Source organism: Egretta garzetta, unplaced genomic scaffold (genome assembly GCF_000687185.1).
Source record: "Egretta garzetta isolate BGI_Z169 unplaced genomic scaffold, ASM68718v1 scaffold397, whole genome shotgun sequence".
NCBI classification, from domain to species: Eukaryota; Metazoa; Chordata; class Aves; order Pelecaniformes; family Ardeidae; genus Egretta; species Egretta garzetta.
In genome coordinates this window covers 9,179,856-9,190,869 of record NW_009260493.1, presented here as the reverse complement: position 1 = coordinate 9,190,869, position 11,014 = coordinate 9,179,856, and the positions used below count along the sequence as shown (strand labels likewise).

General features: G+C 39.2%; 1 protein-coding gene across 3 annotated transcripts in view; it reads right to left on the bottom strand.

Moving 5' to 3' along the window:
• Window positions 1-4,579: 4,579 nt before the first annotated feature.
• MED23 (mediator complex subunit 23) overlaps window positions 4,580-11,014 on the bottom strand; it is a 38,162-nt gene continuing 31,727 nt past the window's right edge. The window contains exons 25-29 of one of the 3 annotated variants that reach the window (XM_009644363.2): window positions 10,425-10,497; window positions 9,113-9,327; window positions 8,162-8,282; window positions 6,279-6,410; window positions 4,580-5,571 (exon numbers count right to left, since the gene is read on the bottom strand). In XM_009644363.2, coding sequence (XP_009642658.1) covers window positions 5,398-5,571; window positions 6,279-6,410; window positions 8,162-8,282; window positions 9,113-9,327; window positions 10,425-10,497 — 715 coding nt within the window. In that variant the 3' untranslated portion in view covers window positions 4,580-5,397. Of the gene's footprint in view, window positions 5,572-6,278; window positions 6,411-8,161; window positions 8,283-9,112; window positions 9,328-10,424; window positions 10,498-11,014 lie in introns of those variants that run through there. The other 2 variants (XM_009644364.2, XM_035899767.1) reach the window with 2 other exon arrangements.

Sequence of the window (11,014 nt, the reverse complement as noted above, 5' to 3'; positions counted from 1 at the left end):
ACCATCACCTCTTAACGCCAGTCTGCATTTGCCAAACACCTCCATAAAGTCAAAGACGTCACACACACATCCTGCTTTTGCAGCACTCACGGGAAAATGGATATGCCAGTAAGAAAACCCAACAAATTATTTTTTCTCAACTATACAGTTTTTCTTTTTCTGCACACCTTCATTTACAGGTTGTAAGTTCTTCAGTGCAGAGAGTGGCTCATTCGGGACCTTGTTTTGTGCTCCTCACTTTGACAGTATTTAATAAATAACGGCACGTCTGGGTTAGAGCTGCAGTGGGAATCAACATGGAATTTCTCAGCTCCAGAGGAATCATACAGATAATGCTATACTGTCATTTCTCTCTGAACATGCTAATTGTATTTTATAAAACTTTCAGCAGAACTTCACTAATTTTAAACGTACCTGCCATTGCTTTCAAGAGCAGCATTAGGAAAATGTGCTTCAATCAAACAAAAAAAAAAGGAAATGTCATGACAGGTACATTCTTCCTGTTGGCGTGGAACAGGCCTCTGCAAGTCATGTTATCTCAGTACAAGTGTTAGACAGAAGGACTATCAGACTGTTCTCTGTCTGCTCATTTTTCACTGTTTGTAGCCATCAGTTACCTATTCATAATGATGTGAATCACGGAACTCACCTCCACTTGTACGTCCTCTCCTTGCTTGTTTGGCTGTATTTACCATGTCCTAGAGATCGCTAGGTACTGCATCCTATCGGCACTAGACTGGATGGTATTCATATGGCTCGGTGTCCTAGAGGCAGGCTCCTCCCCAGAGGCAAGAACCGAACTGGGGAGGCTTGCAACCACCCCTCCTCCGGCTCCGGGGGGACCCCAACATTACTCGCCTTCCTGATTGCCACTGTAGTACAATACCAACCGACCAATTCACTCACGTTCATCTGCCTTGTGCCTGATGTCCAGTACTGGAGAGGATGAATGGATGCTTTGATGGCTAATCCAAGAGTGAGGTCATCTGCAGCCCTGTTTTATCATGTATCTTCCAGGGAATGCAATGCAAGCCTTAGCCTATCCCCTCCCAGTGCCAGAGAGATGCATTAAAGAGGCAGAGGCGTCCAAAATCCATACTTGTGGGGACCATAAAAATACAAAGCTTGTGAATCTTTGCTCATACACACGATGAAGAAATTGCACCTCAGAGGCAGGAACTGTGAGAATGGCTCTTGTTGATGTGCAGGCTGATTCGGCTCGGCTCAGCCTACAGCAAAAGAAGGATCACTTTGCTTTTATGGGCTTACGGCCCCACAGCTGTGTTGAAGTCCCCAGGTAGGGTTTACAGATGCAACTCCAATAAGAAGCAGCGGCTTTACCACAGTGAAATGATTTTTGTTTTTCTTTTCAGATTTCTTTCTTGAATCCTAATACCACCCACTGCAATTTGCTATCACATCAGTATTTGATGCTTTCACTTTCCAAACATAAATCTCATCCCCTCAAGGCTTCACCACAATGAACAATTCTGACCCAAAGCAAGCTTTACGTTAGCCTACGTAGCTCTTCTCATGAGCAAAAATCATTAACGGAGACCCACCTCAAATCTGGAATGTCAGTCTTCCAGTTACGAAAGGATCAGAGCCCTACACAATGTGGATGAAATTATATACCTAGGAACTATTTAATAATGTTATTTTTTTCCCTTGTGCAGGCACAGCCTCCCTCAGTCTCTCCTTCTTCACGCAGCTCAGACTTTTGCTTAAAATGTGTCTGGGTTGCTTTAAAAATTTCCCATGCAGCACTGACATGAGGGCAATTAGATGAGGGGACATTTCAGCTTTTTAATTAAAAGTTAAACTATAAAGCAGCCTGGGCCCGCTCAGTGCCGAAACAGGGTTAGGGCAGCACTATAGATCCTCTGCCTTTGATGGCTGATGGGAACCTACTGCGCTCCTCTCACCAGGACACAGACAGGATTCCCCACATTTCAGGAGAAAGATATTAGAAGGTGCCCATTTATCCTTAAAACAACTCACTCGATTAAATCTGACATCAAACACACACCACCGAGTCACAGAGTGGTCTCGGTGTGAAACACTAATGAGGCAAAGGACCAGACCTGAACAGCACTGCAATTCACAAGGACTTACACAGAACAAACACATGGGAGAGGAAGGAAAAAGGGAAAAAAAAGAGAAAATAAAATAAAATAGAGTCAGGATATTTCTTCCGATTCAAATCCTCAGAAGAACGGATGGAGAAACACAGTGGTGCCTCTCTGACCACTGCTCGCAGCAGATGCCTAAGTGCAGAAATAGGGGGGTTGGGCGGGAACCTCTCCGAGTGGGGCTTCTGGATCCTAAACCAGAACAAGAAGTTTGTGCCTTAGCATGCTTGTATTTGCTGCAGGAACAAAGGCACGGGGGAAACCAAAACCTTTCTCCACCTTTTGGAGTTGCAGAGGGTACTGCAAGTTGAATATTGCGCGATCATTTTATTCAAGCATTCATTCGCTATTGTAAGATTACTTTCAGCAGCAGCTATGGTGGGGTTAAGCCCATCTCAGAGAGAGTCACAGGAGTAAGTGAATCCAACAGTCAAAGCAGGCATTTACAATGACATTCTCTGCATTTGGTGCACCTTCAGAAAAGGCTGCACGATTTTAGGTATAGTCTGCCAAGCCACGAGTATTCATTTATGTCCTAAAAAGTCTTAGTGCTAAAATCAAAGTTAAATACGCTGTTCTTATCTATTACTTTTTTTTTTTTTTAATTAAAATACAAAAGTCTCTCATCAATGCTGGTAGTTGTTGCATCAAGTGATTGGCTTTAAAAAAAAAAATCTGTGACAATTTTGAAAGACTAAAAATCTTTGTATTTATTTGGAAGACTTTGCAAATCCCATAGGTCTAGGGAGTCCACCAGCAAACTTGTTTATGAGGAAGAGGAAAAAACAAAGCATATTTTAATCACCAAGGACAACAGTGTAACGCCACTCATAAACTGTTCAGTCTTGGATCAAAACATTGTTAGATCCAAGGAAGATCAGAGCATCCAGGATGTTGCACTATACACACAATCAACTGAAGATCAGATTAATTTTTTGAAGAAATCGCCCTCTGGTGGTTAAAGAGGGAATTCAGATTTTTTCTAACCACCTGTTGACTCAGCCAGCCATATTGTAATAGACTGTTCAAGTCTTACTAAATACCCTCTATAAAACTCAGACGAGGTGGGGGAAGCCTGGCGTTATCGTGTCCGTTCCATACTGGCTACCTGTAGTTTGGAATACAAAAATCCCAGAAGCCAAAACCAAAACCTCAGACTTAAGTTTCCCCTCGCTACTCACAACTACCAGCAGAGGGCCAAACACAGTATTTTGAATTTTAAAACCAGCCATATTAACAGCCATAATCAATTACAAACATACGTCTGAAATTACACTGGAATTTTGTCTTGCTGTGCTAGCGCTTTAGCAAGTGAATTTGATTAGCTGGTGTTTAAAGAGTCAATTATTTAAGTCACAGAAAGCATCGCGACGCATTCATTTTTAGACCAGTACTGCTGAAGATGCAAGTGTAGATTTTAGCAGAAGAGAGAGCTTATTTAATCTAGTGGGGGTTCAGCGTCTTCAGAAACCTGGCGAGTTCTGCATGCTCAGAGGATGAGACAGTATTCCCTTTGTGTTTTGTAAAATGTGAACCACGTAAATCACTAACCCTGCTAGGTAAGCGAAGGCTCAGGATCCTGATTCACGGTTAATGGCATACACAGCCTTTAAGCTCTAAGTCAGAAGTTCCAGTGTAGTCCAGCATTGATGAAACTCAGGTTTTTCAATTATTTGCTAGTGCCAGCCCAGCTGTGGCGAATCACCTCCACACAGTGCAAGGCCAGTGTATTGGAGGCAGCTTCCTAACATAACTGCACACTGCACAGAGTTTCACTGCCAACAGATGCTTACAAACCCATGACCGGAATTTTGCTTCTCACGTCCTTCCCAGAAAGCCTATGGGAAGGCCTGTACAGAATGGTCCACTGGATTTTTGGACACCAACTATGTTCATCTTGTTATCAAAACTGAGCCCAATGACATTAGAGTCACTTGACTCTGGAATGGAATACAGGGCCTTTTAAACCAAACATACAGCACATGATAGGCCAGGGTTTTTCTACCGGACTACAAATTCATTGAAGAGCACTCGCAGTTCTCTGTTGCTCAGATTGCACTTGGCAGAATTTAGGATCCAAGCACAACACAAAGGACAGCAGTTTCCAGCAATCCAGGTTCGCTGTCCTTCAAAAACAAGCAGACAAAAAACCTTCCACCCATTGAATCAACCACTCCTTTTCATAACTGTTACATTTTTAGAGATATAAAAATCAGATCTGACCTTACTAATCTGGACAGGTTAAAATTGGCATTATTGTAAAGCTGACAGAGAACTTGGGATGTGGAAATATACTTGCTATGGTCAATCCTTATTTTTATGGTAATGGGTATAGAAAACAAATAAGCTTAGTTGTAACAACACAGTCTTTTAAAGTGTGTTTTTAATTAAAAAAGTTTGTCAAACAAGGTGAGTTGAACACAATACAAATAAAGTAGAATATTATACAAATCTAAAATATAATAAGAGATCAATAAAATTCATGTGATTGACTTAATAAAAACTACACCATTTCCCACATAGGAAAGATAAAATATGAACCAGCAGAGCTTGAACTGAATATGCAGACTTCCAATAGATTCATTAGAGACAGCCTCTGGGTAGTAATCTAACAGCCTAGTAATTGATGCTAGATCAAACCCATGGCTTGTCTGTTGAGTGTAAACTGTACAGACAAAATTTACAGATTTTTCAAAGGTTCGTTCTGAGTCTTTGGAAAGATGTTATAATTCATTCACTACAACTGATGCAATCTCTCTGTCTAGGAGCATTTCTGTACAAGGGCTTAACTTGTCTGCCCAAAAGACAAAAAGAATTTAAGTTCTTCTGTCAGACAAAAAAGAACAGAAGTTTTTAATAAGGCAGACCCAAATTTAAAAAGGCCATTTTCTACCAAGCCACAGATACTGAGTGTCCTTTCATATCACAGACAGAAAGAAAGGAAAAATCCAGATGACTCAAACCAAGACAGGGAGCAGGATATTGTAAACTCTTCAGAAATCCAGGCTTTTGCTTGCAGAGAACCTTTACTCAGTGCTTGCAGAGAAAGGCAACATATACCTCATCTAGTGTCTGATATAAATAGGTAAGAAGACTGGCATGCATAGACCTAGACAGCTTCATTATGCAAAAAGACACGAAGCAGAAATCTGTACGTGGTTCTCTTTTCCTTTTACACAGCATACCAGGTTTCAGATCAGCTGATGTTTCACCTCCATCAGTAACAGAAGCAGCCTTCACATCAAGGCCAGCTGAACACTTCATTTCACTGTGTTACTGGCAGAGCAACGTTAACAGGCACTTGGCTGGGCTGTTGTGCTGGTGACCCATTATTGAGAGGTTGCTGTGGAACAGCAGCTGGTTCCATTTTGCTGATGTGTGTTATGAAGCGTAACCGAAGTTTCAAAGCTGGTCTTAAATTGCAAATTATTTTCTCAACCTATTTAGAAAAATTAAAAAAAATAAAGACAGAAGGGCATTTGGGAAAATGGGAGTACTTTGACACCCATCACTACTGTACACAAACATCACATGAGCACACCAAAAAAAGGAAAAATATATAGTAAACAGTTTTATGTCAATATTTGATTTACTGTGTTAACTTGTAGACGTCTTCTGTTAACTAACCTTAAAAAAAAAACCCTCCCTGGTGTAACAGTCGTACACCAAACGTTTGGAAAACAACGCATACAAATGACACTTTTTAAAAAGTGCATATACCTCTTATAAACTAAACTTAAATTGGGTGAAGGATTTTTCACTGAACATGGATGCATTCTTGCTTTTGTCACGTGTCAAGTTATATTAACGAATCAGAAATTGCACGAAAACTTAAAAACTATAGATTGAAATGAGGAAAAGTTATGAAACATCCAATAGCTTTATTTCTAGTGATTGCTTTAATACTAGTGTTTAAAGGACCCTCAAGGTCTATCTTAAATTTCAGACCACAGAAACTGATCTTGAAAACTGAGACACCTTGCCCATTGTATCTAAAGGTTTTAAACAGGCAGAAGTGCAGCAACTTCCTAATTTGCATATAGAGACTAGTCAGCTGTTAAGCATTTTGTTGTACTGCTACCTATGAAAATAATTCATTAAAAGATTAAATTGCTATATAGGAAGAAAGATAATTAAAGTACTTACTTGGTCTTTCACACTGTCACCTGTAAACATATACTTCATATGATACAAGAAGTCACATATAGGATCCATGTAGTTGAGGTGTGAGCTGTACCGATCTGCGTTCAGGAGCATTTCATAAAATGCCACTCCAATCTGTTTCCACAGACACAAAAAGCACCTCAAATGAAAACAGCTTTTAAAATGCTTTAGAGTAGAAATACAGTTAAACAGTGTAATAAATAATAAATATCGGTACTGCTTTTTAAGTATCTGCAATTCCCAACTACTTTCTTTCTTGCAGGGACAAACGGGCAGGTCTGACTCCAGCAAGGTCTTCAGCAAATGCATACAGAGCATTTTAATGGTTCAAGCATTCTCTGCAGAGAGTTTACAACTAAAATGTGTGGATATACTTATTAAGGAAGTGTTGTGTGCAAAGGTATGTATGCCTACAACCATTGCAAGATGGCAACTGCAAAATTTGAACTTTGTGCTTGGTCCTTTAAGTCAGATGATAGTTGCTGCCTACTCCAAGGGTAGCAACTCCTCACAATTGCCTCATGCTGAAATCAACTCCCCGCAAAGCAAAAGGAGCGGTATGGGAATGTTTAAGCAGCGTGGAAAGACAAAAGCTTTTTAACTTTTCTTGTATTTTGGTTCAATACAGAGAATGCAGGTGCAGAAAAAACTTCCTTCCTGATAGAGGAAGGGAGAAACCAGTCAAAGCAATACTTACTAGCTATTTATAGTATTATACAGGAACCTATAAAATTATACTGATCCATGCCTAAACTGTACTTTCTGTTGCTCTCCAGTCCTTTTAGGTAAGCACTGCTTTATGAAAAAGAAAAAAGCATTCCTAAAGAATTATACATGCATTTTTTGTTTCATACTTCCAAAGTATACTTACAAAGAACCAGGAAAGACCTTAACTCAGTGGCAAAACTGAAGGAAATGTGTAAAGAAGTACAGAGAAACACCACCATGGGATTATTTAACTACCTGATACAGTTTCTTACAGTATCCTGTGTTCATAATATATCCAAAACCGCAGGAACAAAAGTTACAATTCTCCCTCTGTGTATGCATCCCTACGCTTTTTGACTTCTTCATGAAACATGTATGCAAACTAAATATTTTAGAAAGAACTGGAGGTGGGGGAGTTGCAGCACAGGAACTAACGGAGACCCAAGAAAGTTAAAAGAGTGAAGTCCCCGGCACAGACAGTGGTAACTGGGGGATGAAAAAGTATCAGTAGCGGTGGTAGACTTGGATGTTACATTGGTCAGACTCTAGAGGGAGACAAGATGCATACTTGACATGTAGGCTTTGTGTATATTTACCAACAGCACAGATATTTAAAGACTTCAGATTCCAGAGTTAAGCTCTTCTTTCTAGAATGGTCTCTACCTGCTGTTTTTCAGCTCATCTGCCTACTGTCCACCTCCATCTCTTTTCTCCTCCCCTACCCACATCCACATCGATATGAACATAAGAAATAGTTTGTGCTCCTCCATCCTCACAATTCAGCTCTTGCATTTTTCCTTCCCCTGCACAGAGGCTTTTAAAACAGGCAATAAGTCTGATGCATATTTTGCATGCAGTTTGAGGACTGAAGAGAGCATGTATTGCTTGCTATTTTGGGAGTTGTATCTCTTTTTTTTGTTTGTTTAAAAAAAAAAAGTGCTAGGTGTTTTATCTTGAACCAAGCTGACAAGATTTCAATTAACTGGGTAGCTGAATACCAACTCAGCAAATCAGATCTTTGAAAATACTGTTTAATTTGTACAGAATTTAATTCTGAATGTTCATCGAAGATCTCTATCAGATTCTGCCTGGTAATATCATTGCAAAGTTAAAATAATATATATATTGTATAATGTAGACCAAGAGCTACACTTTACCTCTATCATGCATCGCGTCCTCTCCTGCTGGAACCGTTGTAGAAAAGGACCAACAAGGTGGTAAACGTAGAGTAACTGGAACTCTGTTTTCACTATGGGTATCAATACTTCTGTGAGGAACCTGCAGTATTTCAAGACACTTACTACTTCAACTGGAATTCTTTTTTTTTTTTCTTTTCTTTTCTTTTCCCTACCCCAAATTCTAGCCAAAACATCACTTTTTCTCTCACAGATTTGGGCCTTCATTTTAGAAAATACAGTGTAGTTATAGAAATAGTTATTTCAAATATTAGAACATTTCCAAGCATTACTACTGGACTGGAACAGGCAACAATTCTAAGCTCAGCAGAATGCGATACACAGTCAAAAAGCTGTCCTCTAGTGTTTTAACACTAGCCTTAAATCAAGTTTCAAGATTGAGAGGAATACATCATCCCACCTTCATTTTCATCCAATATTTTAAGACCTAGGAAATGAAGTCTGTTAGTTCTCTCATTAACATGGCCCTGTGGAAAGTCTAACCAACTTTTTAATGCAGTCATATTTTTCACTTGCTTTAAGGAGTAAGTGGACCACTACCACATCTCAACTTGCAGCTAGAGGATATTTGCTAGGATTAAGGATACATTTACTGATTACAGTTGATGCTTTAGGAACATGCTACAGTCAATGGTCTAAGAAAAATTGGAATTAATAAAAGCATAAAAGCTAATAAAGATAAAAAGGCTCATTAAAGGCAGTCACGCTCTAGATGAAATCCCTGAAGCTTACAGATAACAAGAGTTATGTCACTGGAAGAGGGAGCTGGAAAAAAAACTTCATCTATCTGGTGAGTTTTGGAGCTCCCCTGTATGTATTTGCTGGTATAAGTGCTACAGGTACAGCTTTGTTATCTGCAATATGCATGGAATTTAAAAGGCAAATGAAATCATCAAATATCATTACACCTACTTTGGAATGAGAGAAAGCTGTCCAATGCTAGAATGATGCCAGACAGCATGTGCCAAAGCCAAAGTGTAGCTACAACTCATCTCAGAATAAGACTGGTGACATGCTGTGAAGTCAAACAGCTGGAATGGGTAACCAACCCACTCTGTCTCTGACGTCAAGCTGGGACTGTTGATAACGCTCACAATGCGATCATGGAGAACAATCCAGTACGGCTCCTGGAAAAAAACAAGAGTCATAATTGCTTCTGAAAAGAAGACCATCTAAGACAATGGCTCCTTATCTCTTTCTACTATTACTGTATTTCTAAAATGTTTTCAACTACATGGTAGTTTATAACCCTGTCTGAAAAACGTAAGAATTAAGCAGCACCATATAGAACGCATCCGTTTAGTGGATGTGGAACACTCAAGGGTATGGCATTATCAAGACATTTTTCATGAATTTAATTATTTAGCTAGCTAATATAAAGGTCTCCAAAAGAAGCAGAGCAGAGGCAAAAAGCCTTAATGGAAGGAGAATGAGAACATTCTGAGTTTTTTGAGTACAGGCACAAACAGACCAGAAATCCATGATGGAAACAGGAAACAAAAAAGGTACAAAAGTCAAAAGAATATAGATGAAGATGCAACGAGACAGAACAAGAAGAATAATAAGAACCATTATAAAAAATAAGAATAATTAAATCCACGTTGACTTTCTTCCAAGAAAAGGAACCATTTTTTTGGGGAAAAGATGTTGCAAGGAAAGGATAACTGTTGCATATATAAGCAACAGGTAAGCAAGATCAAAATTATTCAGGCAGTCTTGGTCAGGTACCAAGAGTCACTATATTTAGAAGATCAAAGTTTCTACTGATTCATGATCTCTAACACTGCATACGTTTGCTTTTGCAGTTTTAGGCACATCTCATTTACATGGTTTAAGAGACACAGGATGTGCATGTGCAACCATTAATAGAAAATTAACTTTGCATCTGAACCCTTATAGACCTCTGTATTTCATAATTCCAGTTCCCAATTAATACTACACATGTGGCATTAAACTGCATTTTTAAATAGGAGTGATTTACTTCTCACCCTAGCCTCAAAAAATAATAGAAAAAAGAGAAAACCTGGTCAATTTTTCCATGCTGAAGGAAGAGATGTTTCTCGAACATGCAAGTAGCCTTCTGAACAGCTCTTTGTGGAATCTACAGATGCTGACTATCATATTACAAAGTGCGTAAGTTTTTACAACATACAACAGAAAGATGATAAACTTTACATGGAAGAAGAGGGGTTTTTCTATTTTAGAATACAATACAATGACTCACTGGTAAGGCCGTGATAATTAGTCCAATAGCATTCATCCAAGCTGTGATATTCTCTCTTGGCACCAGGGGCTGACTAGAGACAAAGAAAATTGAAGCTCTGAAACTCACAATTGCAATTTGTGTTTCTGGTGCACCTAAAGACAAGGTATACTCATGCAAAGACTATTTCTCGAGACAACTGTACACATACAGGTATTTAGGAGAGCCAACAGACGGTATGAATGCCATTGTGATGTTGCTTGCAAAACTTTGTTCAGGCGTGATTTTGCATTAGTAGATTCAAAGGTTGTTATCACACTGTTATTCCTACCTAATAGGCTTCAGTGCTTAAGGATTACTTGTCCCGTTATTGTCTCCTTCCTTCCATGTGCCCCAAATAGAGCTAACAATAATATATTATGAAGCTGAATAAGGCTGAAAACAAATCATTTCAGTTTGTCATTGCTCAAAGATACCATGTGAATCACTGCAAGAATACTAGGTCCTTTCTTTCACTTCAGTTTTTTTACCAGTGGCTGAGCAAGAAACAGAGCTATGGGTCAAACTTAATGCATCATGGCAAAAGGCTAGCCTTGGCACACCACTCTGTT